At 41.7% G+C, this 24,605-nt stretch overlaps 1 protein-coding gene across 2 annotated transcripts in view; it reads right to left on the bottom strand.

The window, feature by feature from the left end:
• Positions 1–233: 233 nt before the first annotated feature.
• Positions 234–24,605, bottom strand: part of satb2 (SATB homeobox 2) — a 93,471-nt gene continuing 69,099 nt past the window's right edge. The window contains exons 13-14 of one of the 2 annotated variants that reach the window (XM_075480213.1): positions 4,117–4,326; positions 234–1,418 (exon numbers count right to left, since the gene is read on the bottom strand). In XM_075480213.1, the coding sequence (XP_075336328.1) occupies positions 933–1,418; positions 4,117–4,326 (696 nt within the window). In that variant the 3' untranslated portion in view covers positions 234–932. The remainder of the gene's footprint in view (positions 1,419–4,116; positions 4,327–24,605) is intronic. The other variant, XM_075480211.1, reaches the window with a different exon arrangement.

The raw sequence follows: 24,605 nt of genomic DNA, 5'->3' as shown, positions 1-24,605 counted from the left end.
CTCCCTTCGTATCACTGCCTGCTGTGTAGACAGCAAACACCGTAACAGGCGCGGCTATCGCTAGGTGGCTGTACGCATAGATATGAAGGGAGAGAAAATAGGGCCAAGTGATTGTGAGGTCTGACTTTTTCCTGGAGAACAATTTTGTGATGCAAATGTATTACTCTGTTGAACGCATATTGTTTTGAGAAGCAAAACGCTTTATTTTTTAAACCCCAGCCAACTAGCCGGACTACCTTCGTCAACACCAAAACGAGGCTGGAACTCTGCCCACAGGACGCAGCAGGGGGTAAGAAGATGTTCAGAAATGATGTTGCTGATATGGGATGTCACACAGCTTCATGTCAAAAGAGGCGAACTATCCCTTTAAGGGAGTCTGGAGGGTGATTGTGAGGCAGGGGGAGGATGAAATAAAGCTTGTAGATGCACAGCGAGTGTCATCTGCCTGCGTCCTGAGGATTTGGAGGGTTTTTGGTCTCCGAAGGCGACCGGGTCCTTGGTCACTGTTTGTAGTTTAGTGGGTCTTTGTGCTCGGCCTGTGTTGAGCAGGAGCAGGTGGGCCCCACATCTCACTGGAATGTCTTTTCTGGCTGATGAAAGTCGTGTGAGCGTTTGTAAAATCGAAGGGGACGGAGCAGCAAAAATTAAAATCTCGGGTGGAATCTTAAAACGTTTCTGGAGGGGTAAATTTTTGTCACAGTTGTACAACTACTCATGAAAAACCTGCCGTCTTTTAAACTGAGGTAAATTTACTCCACAAAGCTGAGATTGTCACAACAAAACAGTCCCACCCGGTGGTTTGAGTCCCGTGCAGCAGAGACAGTCGAGTCCCACAGTTTCTCTGCCGGTGTCCTCCGTCGCTCCACGACCAGTTCCACCTTTTGCTTTCCTTGTTTTCGTCTCTCTGCACCTGCCTCTACGTCCGCCGGTCTCTACCTCTGGTACTCCGTCTGCTCTCGAGGACTTGATGAGGAGCTCCCGGGGGCCAGAGGCCCAGCGAGCCGGCTGTGCCCCTTGTCCTTGCCGTCCTCCTGAGCCGCCCCTGAGGACGAGTGGCTGGGGGTGGAGCTGGAGGAGGTGGGAGGCTGGTTGAGCCCCCCCGTGCCGCCGCCGCCCCCCTCGGTCTGGTAGATCTCCTCGGCTCCGTCCTCGCTGGACTCTGGGTCCTCCGAGCCGGAGAGCAGCTCCTCTTCTCTGTACTCGCTGACGTCCACCCCGCCGCTGGCGGCCGCCCCCTCGCCCAGCTCCTTGAGGCGCCCGTGGTGCTTGACGTGGTAGCGCTGGTTCTGGAAGAACTTGATGATGGTGTGTTTGGGGAGGTCGAGCTGCGCCGACAGGGTGTGGATGGCCTCCTGGTCGGGGTACAGGCCGACGTCCTGGATGAAGCTCTGCAGGATGCCCAGCGCCTCCAGGGAGATCTGACAGGCACACGGGAGGAAAAACAAGATGAAAACCAAATACCACTTCACAATGGCTAACAGGGATGTCTTTTTACTTGGCTTTAGAAAGGATAAGCTGCACCACAACAAATAAGCTTGGCAAGTTTTGGAAAATCTGGAAGGTTTTCTGTAATTTCCTTGATAAAAATGACATTGAAGTAGATGGCTGGAATGAAGAGCTGAATTAGTATACACATTTATATATATTTTTTTTCTCCTTCCAGTTATTTATTTATTAATTTCATTTTAATAATTTTTATTGCTATGCTTTTTTTTCCTTGTATGTACCTTCTTGTTCTATGTTGTTCACCATTTGTAAATGAACAAAATGTGCAATAAACACATGTTAAAAAAAAAAAACAACTGAACCAACAGGCCGAACAGCAGAATGACCCATCTGAGTGAAGCCGACACCCCACCCACGTGAAAAATTCAAGAAAACTGATCGGTTAGTGCTCCGTTTGTGCCGTTAAAATTTTTGTTTGTGCTGCTTTGGTTTCTACGGAAGCCCAGAGCGGACGTGGTACATATAAACTTTTTTTTGATGGTTTTCTCGAGATAATGAGTTAATTTATCGATGGTTTTCGAGGCCACTTTTTCTCCCCAATCCGCCCCAGTTTATATGTGTTTATATGTGTTTCTGGCAAAGGTTTTTACCCATCTTTACCCCCAGTGTATAAAAACCTTGTAGAAAGTGTTCTATCATTTAATATGATAATGTGGTATGGGAACCTGAACATGCAGCGAAAAAATAAATTACAGAGAATAGTGAATATGGCCACAAAGATCATAGGACAGCAGCAAAAGCATTTAAGTGTGATGTATGATGAACAGATTTTGAACAAAACCAGGAAAATCATAAATGACCCCTCCCATCCTCTCCACAGTGAATTCGAACTCCTACCCTCTGGGAAGCGTTTTAAGGTCCCCAATGCTAATAAAAACATTTTTAAGAACTCCTTTGTCCCTAAAGGAATAAGGGCGATAAATAACATAGGAATTCACACTTAATCCACCCCCCAGTCCTTTATTGGTGTAATTATTTATTTATTTATTAGTGTATTCCCTATATTTACTACTCATCAGCTATTTTATTCTTTTAAATACTCTACTGAGTGCTAATGTACTTTCATATTAACTTAGTATTTTAAATTTGTATTTTATAACTTCTGTTCTCCTCTTTTGCTTTGTACAAATGCAGTGCTTAAATGCTTGTGTATTGTGAAATTATTGTCTTAAATGTTTATATGTCTATGGTGAAACTGAAGACAAATTTCCACCTTGTGGACAATAAAGTATTCGTATTCGTATTCGTATTCGTATCTTTACCCCCCTTTCATTGGAAACTGAATAAAGTAGCCTATGAATCAAACATAGAGCGTTTGTGGAAATGCACAAAGCAAATCCCGCTGGTGTGACGAGCATTTCGTTTTCTCCAGATAACGAGTTATTTATCTGGTTAGAAAACGATAACGGCACCTCTCGTGCATCATTCGGTAACCATGGAGACGGCCTGGTCCCCTCAGCCGGTCACTGATGAAGTCGACCACATCAGCAGGATCACTGAGGTGTAAACGCCTGCTGAGCTGCAGTCGAGCCGGCCGTCTCCGGCTACTTTATTCACGACATAATTATCTCGTTATCTCGAGAAAACCATCAGAAAAAAGTTTGCACGGGACTGCACAGTCATAAAAGAACATTTTCAAGTAATGACAGGTACAGTTATAGGCCACAAGTTATAAACATTACATCGTAGCAGTCGCAGACCATGTCAGATTTAGGGTAAGGTGTATGTGGGCTGCAGCTGGTGTCCCCCCCCCCCCATTTGTGAGAGGATAATATTAAATTACTGTGGAGACAGCTAAATGTATTTGTGACTTAGTTGCAGAGATGGGACCAAGTCACACATGTGCAAGTCTCAAGTAATTTTTTCTTGGTCAAGTCAAAGTCAAAGTCACCTTATTATTGCAATTTAACCTGCAGAATCTGATCTTAATAAAGTGAAAACACAAAGATATAAGTAACTGTCAGTAAACAGCATTGGGCAATGTGTCCAACCGGTCCACCCCGTATCATATCAAGCTAACGTTAGCTAACTACCGACTAGGCTAACAGGATAATATTAGCTAATTCGACAAGCACTTACTGGTCAGAATGGATCTTCAAATGACGAACAAAGTTGGAAGTTATGCTAGATGCTTAACACTCAAGTCATTCAAGTCATCGTGTCTCAAGTCAAGTCCCAAGTCTTTAAATTTCAAGTCCGAGTCGAGTCTCAAGTCTTTTATTTTTTGTCAAGTCAAGTCACAAGTCATCAAAACAGCGACTTGAGTCGACTCGAGTCCAAGTCACAGTGACTCGAGTCCCCATCTCTGCTTCTCTCTGACATTGCCATCTAAAGCACATTTCTTTAAATGAGACGAAAAACAAAAATTCATAATTTTTATTAGGAATTAGGAAGTGTAAACCAGCACAAACAAAGCACTAAAAAAGTAGACCACTCTGGTTTGTTTTGGAGCAAGATGGGGGACGGTGACCTTTGGATGACCTAAAAAATAATCTTTAATATCTCAGAAACCAAAGCAGCACAAACGGAGCACTAACCGATCAATCTGTTTGCTTGAATTTTTCACGTGGGTGGGGTGTCAGAAAGACCCATCTGAGTAAAAACTCTTACCTTAGTGCGCGACCGAGGCTTCTTGTTGCTCCCAGCATTTCCAACACTGCTGGGTGGACATCCGCCTGCAGCCCCAGCTCCCGCATTCTGTGACCTCTCCTCGTTGACGGGGGCAGGTAGCGGCTCCTCGCGCATGGGAGACAGGTGGTGCTCCTTCATGGGGGGCGGCGGCGGCGGCCTGTGGAGCACCTGGCGAGACAGACAGAACAACTGATTAATGGGGCACAGTGACCCCTGATCAGGAATGCAGAAACGTGTTCAGAAACCTTCTGTTTTCACAGATATCTGGCGGAATGTGTGTGATGTGCACGCTATTTATTTAACCTGCATCCTGCATTTAAACTAGGGCTGGGGGAGTAAACTCGTTATTATCGCCTTAACTCGTTAATTATTTAACGCCGACAAATATTTAATTGCGCATTAGCGCAGGCTTTTATTTTGTAAAAGTGTGTCGCTCACAGGCTTTTATTTTGTAAAAGTCTGCTGCTGTCTGCTGTGGAACAGGAAAAGAAAGTAATCGGCGGATCCACCAAACATGGAGAAGGGTACGGAACTTTTACTCGGCCATTTTCATTTTAAAGTTCTTCCAGACGGCGGAGTGGACAGAACCAAAGTCATCTGTAAACACTGCCAAGTTGAATTGTCTTCTCAGCGTAGTAGTTCCAGTTTAAAATATCACTTAAAGGCAAAACACACAACTGATAGCAGCAAGTCATTCAAGGAAACAGACAGTGGAGCGAGGCTTCTACATAAAAACTACAGAAAGATGCTGATGTTAAAAGTGTGTTTGCACAACAAATGTTATGGCACTTTCATTCATATGGCAGCACATTTAAAATAAAGCTAAATGCTAAAAGCTATACGCTACTGTTGGATTCATTTTTGGATTCTGTGTACAAATGCAATTAATCGCGATTAATCAGGGAAATCATGTGAATAAATGCGTACAAATGCGATTAATCGAGATTAATCAGGGAAATCATGTGATTAAATGCGTACAAATGTGATTAATCGCGATTAATCAGGGAAATCATGTGATTAAATGCGTTCAAATGCAATTAATCGCGATTAATCAGGGAAATCATGTGATTAAATGCGTTCAAATGTGATTAATCGCGATTAATCAGGGAAATCATGTGATTAAATGCGTTCAAATGCAATTAATCACGATTAATCAGGGAAATCATGTGATTAAATGCGTTCAAATGCACTTAATCGAGATTAATCAGGGAAATCATGTGATTAAATGCATACAAATGCAATTAATCATGATTAATCAGGGAAATCATGTGATTAAATGCGTACAAATGTGATTAATCGTGATTAATCAGGGAAATCATGTGATTAAATGCCTACAAATGCGATTAATCGCGATTAATCAGGGAAATCATGTGATTAATTAGATTAAAAACTTTTTAATCGTTGCCCAGCCCTAATTTACACATAAAATAATGGGCCTGAAGACTTTGTTGTGCAACACATGTTATAAAGCAACCAGTAACCGGCCCTCCTCTCCAGTACACAGTAGCCAGGGCTGCAGGGTGCACACAGGGTGAGAACAAGTGTTTCACGGCCCACGCATCGTCATGCACTATTAACCTGCTCCGACACCGGCTTCCAAACTGCTTTGAGGCCGTTACACCTTTGACCGAATGTGTATAAGATTAGCTGCAGTGAAACGCCAACCAGCTGTCTGCCAGGAAGTGTTTTATTTGCAAACTTATGACCCAACAATCACTTTTTAACCGAAACCTCAGAGGGGACGAGGACAAAGAAATGGAACCATTTTGAATAAGTACTACTTGAATAATTAACTGGGGGTAGAAAGAGTTCAAAATATAAGAGAAAGAGTAAATTATACCCATGTAAACGTGTTGAATTTAAAGTAAAACCGTTATATTATTTCAAAGAACGTAAAAATTAAAACTATGCCACCTGCAAACCTATAAATCAAATGAAATTTATTTATATAGCACATTTCATGTACAAAACAATTCAAAGTGCTTTACATAAAATAAAAGCATTGCAGCAGGGAGTGGAAGAAGCATTAAACATACATAAAAGAATATAAAGAGAAACAAATAAAATAATTTAAATGGTTTTAAAAACAAGCAACAGTCCAGATAAGTTCAAAGATATCGTGCAGATTTCATGCATAGACACATGAGAAAATAAATGTTTTTAACCTGGATTTAAAAATGTCTCCATTTGGTGAAAGTTTAATCTAAATAAAGTTTTAATATAAATAAAAAGTAAGAAACTAAACTGCAATAAACTGTAAAAAAAAGGGGCCAAAACGGACAGTCTGGAGCCTGAAAGGCCAGATTCCCTCATGAATTAGATCTTGGGAATGTTGAATTCACTGCAAAGTAAATCAATCTGAAAGCCAGAGGAGCCTTTGCATCTTTTTCCATCTGGGAAACATGCTCTCTAATGCACACTCAGTTGCAATTCTGCTAAACTTACAACCAAAGCTGTCGACCTGAGTGATTGAAATAAAAGGGGCATATTCAAACAGGAGACAGACACAGGACGGGTTGGAGAGCTCTTCGCTGTCCAGTCTGGTCTCATGAAAAGTTGTTGCAATGCTGTTTTGTACTTTGTGTCATTTCATGCTACGTATTTTGAGGAAGTGTCACCCTGCCCCGTACCTTTGCCCTAACCTAAACATTTTACAGTATGTACAATCATAAAGTCTGATTTAAGGCCACGGAGACGCTATACGCATCGCCATGAGAACATGTTGAAGCTGTCCAACCAGCCCCCAGCTGGTCGAGGAAGATGGCCGCCCTTCCTGGTTCTGGTTCTGGTTCTGATGGAGTTTTTTCTTCCCACAGTCGCCTCGTGCACGCTCAGGACGGGAGATTGGATCAAAGAGAAGTTTTGATCTGTTGGTTTCCAACTTTTTTTCTTATTAGCTCTGTATAAATTGGACTAAGTGGGAATTTAGTTAATGTGATTTGATTGGCTTATGATCGTATCGTAACTTGTTTGAATTGGACTTTATCTTTGAAGTGTCTGGAGATGACATATGTTGTGATTTGGGCGCTTTATAAATACAACTGAATTGAATTGAATTGGTGTTCTCCCAGAAGAGCTGGAGGAAGTGAATGGGAACAGGAAGGTCTTCACAGTTTTGAATTCGCAGCCTTGACCCCAAATAATCTGCAGAAATGTCATTTTTTTAACTGAAAGGGCTCTGGAATCGATCCTTGGGGAACTCCACCTTTCATTTATGTTTAATTACAGCAAAAAACAACTGGTCTCTGGCTTTTAACAACAGATCCATGATTTAATTTTAGAGTTCAAGTCTTTCTGACAGTTTTCTACCTTCATTTAACCAATATTTTGCAGTTTATGTGGAAGGTGTCTACTGTTTGGGATGAAAACAGCACTGAGTCGAGTGTAAAAACAGCAAATGTTTTAAAGCGTTGTTTACTGACTATTATTGGTGCTTTTATTCAAATTTTGTGCCATTTAAAGCAAATTAAACCCTTGTTTGAATCACTTTTTAGGAGAAGCTTCTGGACTATTGGACTTGCTATTGATTTATAATAAAGGGCGATCAGTTTGATTGGTCTGTCAAGTGAAAGATGGAGTCTTTTATTTTTAGTATATCTAGTATTTTTATCTTGTATTTTTTATCTTATGTTTCTAGGTTAGTATAGGTTATGTCTTATATTAGCATAGGCTATTAAGTGTATTATATGTTCAGTTTAGCTCTAATAATTAGCGTAAAGTGTATATTTTGCAGTATCCATATTGAGTACTTATGTCATGACATGTTACGTCTTGTTATGGTAGCTGCTGTACGGTGTCATGTCCTAAGAATTTCAGTGCCCAGTCCGACTGTTGTTCTGTGCATCTGATAACAAAAGACTTGAACTTGAACTCTTGTGCAGCTTTAAAGGGATAGTTCGCCTCTTTTGACATGAAGCTATATGACATCCCATACTAGCAACATCATTTCTGAACATCTTCTTACCCCCTGCTGCGTCCTGTGAGCAGAGTTCCAGCCTCGTTTTGGTGTTGATGAAGGTAGTCCGGCTAGTTGGCTGGGGTATAAAAAATAAAGCGTTTTGCTTCTCAAAACAATATGCGTTCAACAGAGTAATACATTTGCATCACAAAATGGTTCTCCAGGAAAAAGTCAGACCTCACAATCTCTTGGCCCTATTTTCTCTCCCTTCGTATCACTGCCTGCTGTGCAGACCGAGCAGCAAACACCATAACAGGTGCAGCTATCGCTAGGTGGCTGAATGCATTGATACGAAGGGAGAGAAAATAGGGCCAAGCGATGTGAGGTCTGACTTTTTCCTGGAGAACGATTTTGTGATGCAAATGTATTACTCTTTTGAACGCATATTGTTTTGAGAAGCAAAACGCTTTATTTTTTAAACCCCAGCCAACTAGGGGTTCGTCAACGCCAAAACGATATATTCATAAATGATATTGCTAATATGGGATGTCATACAGCTTCATGTCAAAAGAGGCGAACTATCCCTTTAAAGACCCAGTTCAGGGCTAGAAATATAACTCCTGCTTCTAAAAGCTGTTGACACAAGTGTACATGGGTTCTATAACCACTCGGATTATTCAGTAATCCAGGTTAGGACCAGAGAAGCTCAATGTTTAGCAGGTTTTCAGCAGGATTCATTCACAGGGTTTGAGAAAACAAAGCGCGAGGAGGACGGGAAGCGGAGCTCTCGCCGACACTCGTGGACGAGCTGAGGGCCGTTTGACAGCCGCGTTGGGAGGGAAAGCGGGGACTTTGGTTGTTTGTCAGAAGGTAGTGGCTGTTGTGAGAGCGTTGTGGTCGTGTCCCGCCCGCTCGCTTTAAGAGCAGGGAGGGGCCTCCCACTGGAATGCCCAGCTATAAATCTGTGGTGCATTAAAATTAAAGGACCCACATAAAGATAATAGTCATTCGCCTTTCTCTCCCTCTCTTCAATAATAACAGGGTATTACTTAAATAATATTGAGGGCAGGCCAGACCATGAAATTGCTCTGATTTTATATTCGCAGGGGTTTTATTTTCCAGGGGGGGGGGTGAGGGTAGTGAATGACCAGTTTACAGGAATTCAGCCACTTTGTTTCTTTTTTGTTTAATTTTTCAGCCTCCCGACTCCCAGTCGAGTGTTTGTTTCACACAGAGCGACTGTTTAGATATTGAGAAACGACTGGTAAGAATGCAGGAAAAACCAACAACAGCGAGAGCTGCAGGCCGAGGCCAGAAAAAAAGATATCTATCCCGGCTTTAATGAGGACCACACAGCCACAAACACCCCCCCCCCCCCCCCCCCCCCCCCCCCTTCCTCCTCACAGACTTACTGAGACACTTAATAGCTAAATTGAGGGTAAATCATGGAGGGGATTGTGAAACCTACCCCAACCCCCATTCAGACCTTCATCATCTCTTCAGTTATGCGGGCTGACAGCAGGGACTCTTGGAACAGTGGCCGCACACATCTGCGTGCATGGATGGCGAGGCCTGGTTTCCCTCATGCGCTAATGATGATGTCAGAGAGCAGAGCCAAAAACACAGAGCTCCGAAGATGTCTTATCTCTTTCTCCAGTCCTCTACTGACTGTACCTGAAGTTTTTTCCCCTTCTCTTCCACGACCACGCAGCGGTTTTCACCTCTAATACTCCGGGACACTAATGAAGTGAGCTGCAGATGCCAAGCCGCCACAACCTCGTCCAAATCAGCCCTGAAAACCTTGGACCATGCCGAGCCTCACCCCCCCCACCACCTCCTCGTGTGCATTTAACCCTCCTGTTGTCCTGCGGGTCCAAAGTGACCCACTACCATGTTTAGCTGTAGAAAAAATACCTTAAACTATCTTTTTCCAACTTGAAATTTTATGACTTTTCCTAAAGGGACCCCATCATTAGAAAAAGTCAGACTTTATTTTTGTTTGTTTCCATGTGGGCTGTACACCACTAGGGTACAAAGATTGTCTTATGGGTCATTTTTGACCCGTGAATTATAAAAACATTTAAACACCAGAAAAAAGTTCACTGTTTTTTTCCCTTTCAATATAATTAATTCAGAAGTAATTACTTCACATTTATATAATAGCAATAATAAACCTTTATTATGTAAAAGAAAACTGAGAAAACAAAAAAACTGTTGGTCCAACTGACAGTTGGTTTGTGGTAAAAAAAAAAAAAAAAAAGTGTAATCCTGAAAACTGGTGATTGTCTTTTTATATTGTGTAACAAAAAATACATGATAAAAAATGTATTGAATTTAGTTGAATAGATAAATAACAGGTGGTTTCATCATACAAAATAGATTTTGGATTTAATTGCTTAATTGAATTTAAGTTGGTTTATTTTGAGGTTTTGGTAGGGCGGGTCATTTTTGACCCGTAGGACAAAGTGGAGTAAACACAATGTTAAGACCACACAAAGGGTTAAACATCCACAAAACAAAAACTCTGCTGCGTGAATGCGACTCTGGCACAGTTTTTTGTCTTCACTGTCTTTTACTGGAAGCGTTTTCTGAGTGCTCAGCAGTGCGGGATGACTGCTGGTAATCAGTGTCGCCTTACGGCAGGCAGCGCGAGCAGCTTTTTGGGTGTGTGAGGGCATAAAATCCAGGTGAAAACCATTAAAACGATCTGCTCTCTCTGGCAAATTTAATTAAAAACTGAAAACAAGAACAGTGAGACGTGGTCTTATGTCATTGAGGGGTTGATTTACACTCCTGGAACATTTACCTAGAAATGTGGCCAACAAAAAAAAAACTAAAAACTGCCCATTGGAACATTTTCTGATCCTTTTCCCTCATGTTTCAGTGAAGAAAACGTAATTCACATGGCTCTTTTCTGACCTGTGACCTCTACGGTTAAGGTTTGGTTGAGTTTAGGGAGGAAAACAACTGAGTTAAGGTTGTGTAAAGATTATGGTTTTGGTTTAAAAAACCCATGGAAAAGGTCAGGGATGGATCATAGCTAAAAGAGGGACTTTAATGGTCAGTTAAGGTCAGAAAAATACCAAAGTTACGGCTGAAAAACAAAGATGTGGAATGATCATGGGATATAAACAGACATACAAATAAACACACCCTACAAACCACCCAGTGTCCCATTTATTCACATTTTTCTAAGGCACACAAATGTAATAATTTACTCAATCAATGAGTCCTTGTCTGGTAAACATACTATTGGCAGAACAATTCTACAAAACCAGTGCCATGATTAGACGTTTATGTACGCCTACTAACACAGAATCTTATAGACAGCATGTTTTATATGTATGAAGCTGTTATATCTTACAAAAAAATGGTTCAAAGTTGCTATAATTTACAGTTATTTAAAAAATGTCAAGTAATAAGTTGCTGTTGGACTTAAACGATGTAAAATGTTGCTATGTGTTAATGTTTATTTACATTTTTACCAAAGTAAGAACACAGAATTAGCTGCTAGCTAACGTTAGCTAACGTTAGCTACATTAGCTAAAACGCTAAAACGTTAGCTAATGTAGCTAGTTTTAGCTATGAATCAGGACATGTAAAAGACGGCTGTGATTAAGACTCACATTAGTCCGTCTGACTCAGACTGAAAATTCATCCCAACTTTGCCTCAATCTGCATCTTTTTAAAGAGAAACTGTGACTCCTATTGTTGTGGTTCGGTAACTAATAACGCCACAAAACGTTTCCCACACACATCGGTGTGTCATCTGTTTTTCTGGGGTGAAAAAATGTCTCAATCTCGAGCTGTTAAAAAACTGTAACTTCAGCTTTTCCCTGAACACTCTGGGAAAGACTGTGGGACAGTGGTTTGTAACTTAAGTGTTTAGCTCCGAGTGTCACATTCAGAAAAAGAAGACAGAACTTTGTCTGTGGACTGAAACTGTGGGTGTTGCAGAAGGATAAAGAAAGACTTTTCTTTGGAAGTTTTCCCTTCACTCTGAAACAATCCACCCACTCATTTCCACACAACTTTTTTTATTTGGGAAACAGTGTATTGTATATCTTTATGTAGCCAGTTATGATGAATTTTAACCGTTTCTAATGGTACGTGACCAGTTAATGGACCAAAAAAGAATAATCTTCATCCAATATTGATTGATTTTCAGCTTCAGATTCTCTAAATCTAAGTCGAGCAACAACTTGTTGAGGCAGTGTTTTTGCAGATTGTTGAATATCTACTTGTTCCACCTTAACTTTTTAGAGACTCGGCCTCTCTAAGGTGCTCTTTTTATACCTAATCATGTCACTGATCTGTTGCTAATTAACCTAATTAGTTTTCAACACGTTCCTCCAGCTGTTTTATCGTAAATGTCCCTAACTTTTCCAGCTTTTCCCAACTTTTTTGGAGATATCTCACTTTCAAAATAATGGAAAGAAATCACTTTTTTTTGGGAAACCGGGCTGTACTTTAGATAAAAATTCTGCAGAAAGTTATATTATTTTAAGGAAAGCTTTACACAAACCAGCCCAGAATCTGGTTAATCTGAGATATTTTCTCTTGCGTATGAGAAAGACGTGATAAGATGCCATTTTGAGTGATGTCACAGCATTTATTTTGCTGCTGACCAGAGGTGGGTAGAGCAGCCAAAAATTGTACTCAAGTAAAAGTAAAAAGTAGTCATCCAAGTAATTATTTGAGTAAGAGTAAAAAAGTGCTCGGTGAAAAAACTACTCAAGTACTGAGTAACTGTTGAGTAACGTCTGATTTATTTGTTAACACAAGCATTCAATCAGACAGACAAACATACTAAATAATCATCTTTAGGCAAATTAGAGTTCATCCGATTGATAAAATAAATTAAAATGAATTAATTAATTACAAAATAGCTTAAATTAAAATAATCCAGGTAAATTCAAGAACTTTAATAAAAAATAAAAGAGACTTAGGAAATGTTTAAAACATATGTAACCCATATGTAACCTAAAAAACCAACATTCACCTATCCATGGGGGAAAAAACGAGTTTAGGAAACTTAGCGCTACATGTTTCCTCAAGTTAGATGTTGAGTTTCTGCTGAAATGTGCGTTTGTTTTGGTTGACACAGAAGACACATAATGTAGCTGCTGTTTCTCACTCTTTGTAAGGTAAACATGCTTTCAGTATGAGGCCTCGTATCGTGGCATGAAATTTCCTTAAAACTTATTTTTTTCCTCCTCCTCCTCCCTCCTGGCAGTGCTGTGAGTGCTCTGCAGTAAAATTAAAAGTTTTCTTTTTAAACGTAAATCAAGGCAAATTACGACGCAGACCCATGAAAGAATTATACGACATGAAATATTCATCCTCTCCTTAATGAGCTCCGGTCCTCCAGGACCCTCCAACTCTCCCTCTGTTTCTGTCTGTGTTTGCAGGGAGAGGGTGTGACCACCAGAGACACCATTAACACAGAGATAAATATGTAATGAAGGAAAAAAAAATCACTTTTCTGTTAGTTTTTTGCATGACTTCACCTTTCCTGTTAATCAGTGTTTCATTTTCGTTCTTTTTTCCCCACTCTGTCTGTCTGTTCCTGTCTCCATTCATCTGTCTTTGTCTCCATCTGTCTGTCTGTCTCCTGTTTCTGAAGCCTCTTTCACACGTGCACTGGTGTGCACGAATGTGGGGGCAATAGAACATGTCAGTGTCATGTCTGAATGACCCCTCTGGTGCTTTTCTGTGATGTTTTAGACGTCAGTCTGTCCAGGTTGGACCTAATAACATGTATATGCCACAGGTGTGAACAGCAGCCACATTAACAGACTGGGGCTGTGTTCGAAACCGCCTACTACTCCCACTACTCCTACTAACTTTAACTTTTTTTAAGTTCCCGGATGCATACTAGATTCTCTGAAATGTTGGGTATGCATCATGAGATTACTACTCATACTCAAACTACCCAAGATGCAACGTAACATGACGTCGCCGATCGTCATTTCCTGTCAAAACGGCAGTTTCAAGCTAGCTACAACGAGGGTAGGTTCACTTCCTGTTTTCAAAACAAAAGCACCAATTGTATCGTAATGGCTTTCCCTATGATAAAAGGCAACGGGTATTTTATTTTGTGAAAATAACCGGAAGTGCGTTGCTCACTGCGGCTAGCTTTAGTAGCGCCAAATTCGTGTGAACAAAATTGTAAACAGCCGGTATTTTGTCAGGTTTTCAACACGTTGGGGATCTAAACGACTACTTTCTCTCCTGAAAATGTTTCAAATGTTGCTAAAGTTTACAGAGTTTAGAGCTTAAGAGAAATCAGCTTCAGGCCGGCTGATTTCGGCTCGGGCAGGAGCGAAATGCATTGTGGGTAAACGCTCTGCATACTGTCTGATCGATGAGTATTTCACTGATTTCTCTTAAGCTCTAAACTCTGTAAACTTTAGCAACATTTGAAACATTTTCAGGCGAGAAAGTAGTCGTTTAGATCCCCAACGTGTTGAAAACCTGACAAAATACCGGCTGTTTACAATTTTGATCCCACGAATTCGGCACTACTAAAGCTAGCCGCAGTGAGCAACGCACTTCCGGTTATTTTCACAAAATAAAATACCCATTGCCTTTTATCATAGGGAAAGCCATTAGGATACAATTGGTGCTTTTGTTTTGAAAACAGGAAGTGAACCTACCCTCGTTGTAGCTAGCTTGAAACTGCCGTTTGGACAGGAAATGACGATCGGCGATGTCACGTTACGTTGCATCTTGGGTAGTTTGAGTATGAGTAGTAACCTCATGATGCATACCCAACATTTCAGAGAATCTAGTATGCATCCGGGAACTTCTCGCATACTCAAACTCGCATACTAACTCAAACTCGCATACTAACTCAAAAAGTTAGTATGAGTAGTAGAAGAAGTATGCGGTTTCGAACACAGCCAGAGACACACAGCAGTGGTGGCACATAATCAGGAATCTAGGATTGTGTTATTAAAGAAAGATAAAAGGCAGTGCTCTCCAATAAGGCTGAAACGATTCCTCAAATACCTTTATCACAAAATATCCTGGCTGCAAATGATCTGCTTCAATGCTTCCTTTAACTCCTACCAACATGTTCTGCTCAGTGGTCGCCCTGTTTCACACGGACACTTATTACTGTCGCACAACGTTTGTAGCGGCTTGATTTGATGGAGGAAATCCAGTGAAAAAACGAGGAGCAAAATCAGAGAAAAAGAGGGAAAATGTGTAGAGTTTGGGAGCATTTCAAAGAAAAGAAAATACTATAAAGTGTGTCTAAAAGCCAGTTAGCTTAGCACGATAACACAACGCCAATGCTACAGCATCTCAGCAGAAAGCAGCCAGTTCACATATCGAGTCCACTGAGCAGAACAAACACAAGGGAACATTTCACGTTAGCATTTTAATGGAAATCAGTTGGCTTGTTTGCTGAGAAGGACGCTAGCAGAGAACAGAAGGAAGCTGGCAGAGAACAGAAGGAAGCTAGCAGAGAACAGAAGGAAGCTAGCAGAGAACATAAGGAACCTTGCAGAGAACAGAAGGAAGCTAGCAGAGAACATAAGGAACCTTGCAGAGAACAGAAGGAAGCTAGCAGAGAACATAAGGAACCTAGCAGAGAACAGAAGGAAGCTAGCAGAGAACAGAAGGAAGCTAATAGAGAACAGAAGGAAGCTAGCAGAGAACAGAAGGAAGCTAATAGAGAACAGAAGGAAGCTAGCAGAGAACAGAAGGAAGCTAGCAGAGAACAGAAGGATGCTAGCAGAGAACAGAAGGATCCTATCAGAGAACAGAAGGAAGCTAATAGAGAACAGAAGGTAGCTAGCATAGAACAGAAGGAAGCTAATAGAGAACAGAAGGATGCTAGCAGAGAACAGAAGGAAGCTAATAGAGAACAGAAGGAAGCTAGCAGAGAACAGCAGGATGCTAGCAGAGAACAGAAGGAAGCTAGCAGAGAACAAAAGGATGCTAGCAGAGAACAGAAGGATGCTAGCAGAGAACAGAAGAAAGCTGAGGCTTGGGCTGGACCACTGTCACAACACTAGCTTTTTCTGTCTCTTGTACATGCATGGCTGAACGAAGCTTTGAGGAACACAAACATGACTGAATGGTGTCACTTTAACAGACTGATGAGGACATTAATGTGTTGTATCTGAGAAAGGCTCTGGTTTAAAGACGTGTCTGTGGTTGTCAGAACGCGCCAGTGTGAGCCCTGGATCCCGTCTGTTGGAGCAGATGAGTCACTGCACATTTCCTTTTTTTTAATCCCGGTGAAGGGATGTTTCTCTGATGAAAAACTGCGCACGTAACGGCATCTTGGCCGTGTGCGTGTAAGCTGTGGTCGTGCATGCGCCCGCCTGCACATGCTCCTGTTGCTGCGTCTTTTTTTCTCTTTTTGTTCACACTGTGTGGGGTATTCATTCCATTTATCTGCAATTAAACAATTAAGTTAATTGTGGTTCACCAGAAAGCCCAGACTCCACCCTGCCAAGGAGAGGCCACCGGGACAGAGCAGAGACAAACAGACCTCCTCCCAAAAAACACTACGTAGAAAACAGCTGTCAGGCCTTTAAAACTACATTTTCTCCTCTTTTCGTGATGCTTTTCAATCGTTTAATGTGATAATGTGGACGTTAACAGCTCACTGATCTGACTACTTTCTTAGAAAGAGTGTAAACATTAAGTTATAGTTTATAAATGATTAAACTGGAGTTTTAGCAGATATAGACTCAGTAAAACTTTTATTTAGGAGGAGATCTTGTGACAAATATTGACTCATAAACCCTTCATATGACTTCACAGCGGCTTACAGACACAGTGTGCCAAATGCAAACTTAGTAAACTAAATATTCAGTTTTATTTCTTTTAGCTTTAAGGGCCAGAAGTCGTCAGCTCCTAATCATCGTTGCCTTACTCGGCTATCAGTGGAGTGGGAAATGAAGATAATTGACCTTTTATTTACCTGTTTGAGTCATTCTGAATTACATTATCATCACATTTTAAACAAATTAAAGGAAAACCACTGTAAGAGTTCTGCTTTCTACTGAAGATCTTTGAAAATGAGCTAAATCTTTCAATTTTTTAGCAACAAAGTGCATTTTTTGGAGCTTTTATTTGGTTTCTGTAGGCAGGAAGGGTTTCTTTCATAAAGACAATCTGATAGAAACTGTTGTCCTGCTGCTTTTTCCAAACATTTTCTGAGCTTTTTACCTTCAACACAAGCAGGAAACGCTGCGTTCGGGTATTTAAGGGACATAATTTCCATATAATCTGCTTTTCAGAGGGGGCATACAGCATGAAATAAATGGATACACTTATGAAGAGCAGCCTCTCTGTAAGTGCAGTAAAAGCTTTCATAGGACGAAATCAGAGTTTGGTCTTACACAGCAATGTTTTCAGCTGCCCTTATAAAACATATAAGCAGAGGTGGGTAGTAACGAGTTACATTTACTTGAGTAAGTTTTTGAAAACATTATACTTCTAGGAGTAGTTTTAAATCCCTATACTTTTTACTTTTACTTGAGTAGATGTGTGCAGCAGAAACTGTCCTCTTACTCCGCTACATTAGGCTACAATGAGCTGGTTACTTCTCTTCTTACCTCTTTGGTATTCTACGCCTCATTATTTTTATCCCCCCGCGTACGCCTCATTTTAATGTTTTATTCTGACAGAGAGAGAGACTTCCGCCAAAGGCTCTACCACCTGACTGTGTTCCACCAATCAGACGCAGCCGTGCAGTCTGGTCACGTGACCGTACTCGATCTCAGCGGCGGGACGGGTTAGCTTTAGCATTAGCAGTCGTAGCAAACAAAGAAAGAAACAGATGAAAAATGTCAGAACCAACGGTGGGAAATGAAGACGCAGACGAGGCCTCATACTGAAAGCATGTTTACCTTACAAAGAGTGAGAAACAGCAGCTACATTATGTGTCTTCTGTGGCAACCAAAACAAACGCACATTTCAGCAGAAACTCAACATCTAACTTGAGGAAACATGTAGCGCTAAGTTTCCTAAACTCGTTTTTTCCCCCATGGATAGGTGAATGTTTGTTTTTTAGGTTACATATGGGTTACATATGTTTTAAACATTTCCTAAGTCTCTTTTATTTTTTATGGAAGTACTTGAATTTACCTGGATTATTTTAATTTAAACTTTTTTGTAATTAATTAATTCATTTTAATTTATTTTATCAATTGGATGAACTCTAATTTGCCTAAAGATGATTATTTAGTATTTAGTATTCAGTATTTGTCTGTCTGAATGCTTGCGTTAACAAATAAATCAGACGTTACTCAACAGTTACTCAGTACTTGAGTAGTTTTTTCACCTTTTTTACTCTTACTCAAGTAATTATTTGGATGACTACTTTTTACTTTTACTTGAGTACCTCACTTCAATGTAGCATCTGATCGAGCAGAAATGGTGAATATCCGGTGTGCGCGGTGCCTTTCTCTGGCAGGTTTGTCCGAATTAAATCGTGAGGAAGTTAGAATTAGAAGCTAGAATTATGACCGATTTTACTGGATAAATGAAGCCGTTAAAGTTACATTTCTCGTGTGTTTGACGGAATCTTCATTGCTCATCTTCTCTCTATTGAAACGATGCAACAGACTGAAGTACTTCCAGACATTCTTATACAAACAATAACTGAATTTGAACAGATTTTGTTTGTTTTGATACGGCATCATAGGAAATGATATCCGGGATGTTTCCGTCGGGCCACTTCTGCTCTCTTGATGCTTCAAAACTCTGCAGAGTTCACCAACAACTTAACTTTCTTATCTGTAGATTTTTCTTAAATAATTTCACACGTTACCGACGTTTTTTTCTTGATCGAAACATCTTATCTAAAAATTAGGAAGACGGTTTGATTCCCTGCCTCCGCCCAGTTAAAGTCCAGTGCATCTGCAGAGCAGCCGCCCCACAATAAACTCTTAATGATTCGACTTATAAAACAGACGTTTTAATAGCTTTGTTAATCATCTGTCATGTTAAAGCATCAGCGATTTACAGAGAGAAATAAAGAGTGTACATTGTGGTTCATAGTTCAGCTCAGTTAAACAGCTGCACTCAACGGTCGGGGGAGGCTCCGGCGTCCGTTTCAGAGGCGGTTTACGAGATGTTACGAGCCTCATCATCAACCTTTCAGGTCACTATGACACCCAGATGGAAAGTTTACAGCCTGCTGGAGTAGAGACCCTCCAGACCTGAGCGATCATACCCGCTCTGATACCAGAGATCTTCAGGCTTCCATTAACCAGCCAGCATCCCTCTGCTCCCCCCGTTTTCATTAGAATGGTGACCGACCCAATGCATCACTCAGTGGGGTCACATGGCTCTGAAAGGATCGGATTATTGGCTAAATTAAAATCAGACTGAGTTATTAAGTGCATGTAGACACCTTAATCTGACAAGAAATTGGATCGGATGGGATTCAGACCCCGAGATAACTGGGTTGAAAGTCACTCTAAACCTGCTTGTAGACGCTGAAGCACGTGGTGAATCAGACTTTGCGTTCTGCGCATGCTCCAGATGTTTTCCCGGGGTCGTGACCCGGAAGTCGCCGCCAGGATCTTGTTCATGAGTGATTTTAGGATGGAGCGAGACTTGGATCAGATGAAGGAAGGAGAAGCTTTCAGGTTGGAAGCTAGCTAGCTCAGGTTGCTGCTCCGACCCTCACCTGTGGGCACAGATCTCCAAAGAAGGAGGTCGTGGGTACGAGCGGCTCAAATTAGTTTATTTAAGAGGGGGGCGGGGCTCAGCCTTAGAGAAAGGGGGAGGAGCTCCAGCATCCAGGGGGAGGAGCTCCACTACCCAGGGGGAGGAGCAACAGCATCTGGAGGGAGGAGCTCCACTATCCAGGGGGGAGGAGCTCCACTATTCAGGGGGAGGAGCCATGAGTGGAGCCGCTGCTCCTCCACATAGAAAGGATTCAGCTGAGGTGGTTCATCTGGTTCGGATGCCTCCTGGGAGGAGGCCCCGGGTCAGAACCAGAACTAAATGGAGGGATTATAGATCCCATCTGACCAGGGAACACCTCGGGATCCTCCAGGAGGAGCTGGAGGGTGTTGCTGGCGAGAGGGATGCCCGGGTCTCCCTGCTGGAGCTGCTGCCTCCACAACCTGACCTCGGGTGGCAGATGGATGGATGGAGTTTTTTTTTATGAACCACAGCTTTATTAAACATGTCTGACATGTTTCAGACTCGCCACAGTTGCATTTATCACAGATTTGTCTCTATAAATAGTTCAATAAGCTCAGTTATGTGACTTTCTGCTGACTATAAACAGAAACTTTACCGTCCGTGACACATCTGTGGGCTGTGTGCAGCCCTCAATCCGGCCTCCAGCGTTCAGTTCTGCTGCGTTTCATTAAAACACCGGTTCTTAGGAGCAAATATATGCACCGCTCGGCTTAAACATTCGGTGTTCGGCCTGTTAGAAGACTGCTTTACTCACTGGAGCTGCAGGAATGAACGTAAAAGACGAGGAGGAGGAGAAACATCCCGTGAGATTTCTATTCAGACTGCTCTGAAAATGTGGCCCAAAGCATTTCTGAATCAAACGTTCATTCAGAGCTTTCTGTCTGTGATCAGATCAGCGAATCAGAAACAACTCCTCCTTTAAATGAAGGCGAAACACAACAGAAAGATGCGTCACTTCCTCCGTTTAACTGATGTCAGGATAGGAAGGTTAAAGGTCACGGTCAGACGTACAGAGCGAACCTTGTGGATGTATTATGTGGATTCGAACTCCCCGTTTGGCTCGAGTCCAGTTTGAAACGAGCGTATCCGTCAGGCTTCCACAGCAAAGCTGTTACATCCCAAATTCCATATGTTGGAAATCAAAAACAGGCAAATGCTAAAACTTCCCATTTCCCATTCTTCGGCAATCATGCACGGCTCATTTGCAGGCTCCGCCCACTTCCAGTCCGTCAGAGCTCTGTGTTTCAGGCCGATGGGAGGAAGCTGCGGTGGCACCATGAACACATTCCTCTGCTGCTCTAAAACTAAAGCTCACCCTCAGCGTGCCCATGTTGTAACCCCTCCGCTCGCCCCCAGAGACACGGTGCTGAGGCGCTGGTGATTTATTAATGGGGAAACGAGGTGTGTGTGTGTGTGTTTGTGTCGCCGTGTTCAGACCCCCCCGCCGACCTCAGGCTCCAGCCGGCCGCCCACCGCAGACCACACGGGTGTCCCACACATCTCCTTCCTGTTCGGACCGAGCCGTTCCTCCATGTTCGGGGCTCTGGGAGCGTCTGTAAGCCTGCAGGTGCATGTGTGAGCGTGCATGTGTGAGTGTGCAGCTCTCCTGCAGTTAAGTGCGTCCCACAGCTAATTTGGCAGAGTCTGCCCTTATAAATAATTTCTTTATTGTTTTTGCTAAATTGATTTCTGCTGCAAGTCGGCGTGTGTGTGCATGTGTGTGTTTGTGTGTGTGTGCGTCCACAACCGCTCGCCGGGGCCGAGAGCGCACGAGTGGTGGACTACAACGAGAAGAAACAACTGCGGCGCCCTTCCTCCACCTTCTTTCTTTGTGTCTCACTTTGACTTAAAGGTGCTTCAACAGCGTCACTATCAAAGGTGCTCGTTCACAATTTAATTCTTTAATTGCCACACAACCTGAGATGTTGAAATAAAACTAAATATGTCCTGTTTTCAAGGCCAAACCAGACGATAAAAACCTAAAACCTCTGTTCAGAACAGGGTTGTTCTGCAAAAAGGTGCAACATGTTATTCGTTTTACATTTAACTTTTCTTCTTGCTAGCTTCCTTCTGTTCTCTGTTAGCTTCCTTCTGTTCTTGAACTAACTTCCTTCTGTTCTCTGCTAGCTTCCTTCTGTTCTTGAACTAGCTTCCTTCTGTTCTCTGCTAGCTTCCTTCTGTTCTCTGCTAGCTTCCTTCTGTTCTCTGCTAACTTCCTTCTGTTCTCTGCTAGCTTCCTTCTGTTCTCTGCTAGCTTCCTTCTGTTCTCTGCTAGCTTCCTTCTGTTCTCTGCTAGCTTCCTTCTGTTCTCTGCTAGCTTCCTTCTGTTCTCTGCTAGCTTCCTTCTGTTCTCTGCTAGCTTCCTTGTGTTCTCCGCTAGCTTCCTTCTGTTCTCTGCTAGCTTCCTTGTGTTCTCCGCTAGCTTCCTTCTGTTCTCTGCTAGCTTCCTTATGTTCTCTGCTAGCTTCCTTCTGTTCTCTGCTAGCTTCCTTCTGTTCTCTGCTAGCATCCTTCTGTTCTCTGCTAGCTTCCTGCTGTTCTCTGCTAGCTTCCTTCTGTTCTCTGCTTGCTTCCTTCTCAGCTAACAAGCCAACTGATTTCCATTAAAATAATAACGTGAAATGTTCCCTTGTGTTGTTTCCGCTCATCGGATTCAATATGTGAACTGGCTGCTTTCTGCTGAGATGCTGTAGCATTGGCGTTGTGTTATCGTGCTAAGCTAACTGGCTTTTAGACACACTGTACAGTATTTTCTTTTCTTTGAAACGCTCCCAAACTTTAGACTTTTCACAAAGGTCACAAGGGTGATAAATACATGTTGAAGTGACGCAAAAGCCAATCAAATTGTTTACTAACGTCCCTCTTCTTGCCACATTAAAGCAGCAAAAACCCACATGACGACATTATGTTTCAGGTCAAAACAGCTAAGTGAGGGTGAGTCCACAATCATAGGTCAAAAGATGGGTTTCTGTAAAACTACGGGGCAGAAAGCAGCCCTCAGTCCAGTTTGTTTGGAAGAAAAAAGCTTCCTCATGAAACAGATGACAAGGCAGTAAACTTTACCAATATCTTAAAAAAGATGCACATTGCCCAGAGCAGAAGAAGACTGTGGAGGCCAATAAGATCTGGAAAAACACGCTAAAAACCCTGGTGTGACTGATGCAATCAGGTTTACTTATTTAAATATAGCCACTTAACTGTAAGAAACACTATTTGACAGCCATCGTGTCGCATTGGATGTGGAAGGAAGCCAGCGGAAAACACAAATCAAAGATTTTGAGTGAAAATACGTAGAAAAGAAGCTAATTCTTAAAGAGAATTTAAAGAAAGCCCAGATTGTGATAAAATTAGCAGTCAGTGGGGTCACATGGCACTAAAATGATCGGATTATTGGCTAAATTACAATAAGAATGAGCTGAGCAAGGGTAATTCTCCTTGGATATATGGCGGTGAATGAATGGGATCAGAGGCACAAAGCGCGTCATAGGTGGCGCTGTACCCATTCCAACTGTTGCTAATAGAGCCATTTCCTGTTGACCTCTTCACCACCAACAACAACAACAAACTCAGGCATTGGAGAAAGATGGAGAACGCAGAGCCAGATGAAGCTACGTCCCTCTACACACCAAAACGAGGCTGGAACTCTGCTCACAGGACGCAGCAGGGGGTAAGAAGATGTTCATAAATGATGTTGCTAATATGGGATGTTATACAGCTTCATGTCAAAAGAGGCAAACTATCCCTTTAAGCTCCTCCACTTGAGATAAAGGAAGGGATTCAACCTACATGTGTCTGTTCCAACTCTGGTTGCTGCTCCATAATTAAAGTCTGCTTCCTCGTACAGATACAGCGATCAACAATGTTGAAAAAGTCTGCAAATTTTAACATTGAAGGACAGGATCTTTGATTCTTCTCTAAAATATAAGTAAACTGTTGCTTTTTAGCAGTGAGACTGTAAATGTAGTCTGTCAATTCTTATTTTTACTCTATTTCTCAGTAGTTGAAGCATGTAATGATGCAAATATGAATAAATCAAACTGTCATATAGGTGTGGAGGTCATTATTTTCATTATCAATAGATATCAGCCAGCAGGTTATGATTATTAAATTAAATTACTGATTATTTTCCCACCTGATTGATTCAAAAACTGACAACAAAACCCCGTAAAAAACAAACCTCGGCCTCAGATAACACAGAAACTAAAATAAAAACAAGTATTCTCTCCCTGTTTCTTATCACACTTTCTAATAAAGGCACAAATATAGAAAAATATAAAAATCCAGCTGCTTCCATTTCTCGGCACATCTGGTGACATTAATGTGGATTTATGTGCAAAAACCAAAATGTAAAATCAGAACCAAATGACTCAGAGGAAGTGATTTATCGTTATTTGCAACAGAAACTGTACGACAGCAGGTTATTTTTAGCTCTTTCTGCTCTATGAACAGCGTAAAATACAGAAAAGAGGATTTTTTTATTCGTAGGTTCCTATTTTAGTTGCCAATAAATGTCTCTAATGCAAAATATGTCTGTGAAGTATTAAACTAATGTCAGGTTTATATCATAATAGTAGCTTATAAGGGAATATAAAGCCAGTGAAATGGACAAACTTGTGGTTATAAAAGCCAAACCTGTGTTAATCCTGTCTGAGTCTGCTTTTTTTTCTTAAAGGAGACGCATTCTGCTCTTTTAACAAGTGGATAGAGACTCCAGGGGTCTGAGACCAACAAAAACACCACAGAAAGACGGTGAAATACGTCTCTGATCAGCCAAATCGTTGCACTTCTGCTCACAGCAGCTGGTTTTAGGGAAGTTCTGACTTTCAAGTCAAGAAATGTGGCCAAAAGTCAAAGTCAAAACAGAGTTTTAGTTCAGGTTTTGCAC

Source organism: Odontesthes bonariensis, chromosome 12, assembly GCF_027942865.1.
Source record: "Odontesthes bonariensis isolate fOdoBon6 chromosome 12, fOdoBon6.hap1, whole genome shotgun sequence".
Classification (NCBI taxonomy): domain Eukaryota; kingdom Metazoa; phylum Chordata; class Actinopteri; order Atheriniformes; family Atherinopsidae; genus Odontesthes; species Odontesthes bonariensis.
This window is presented reverse-complemented; position numbering and strand designations above follow the sequence as displayed.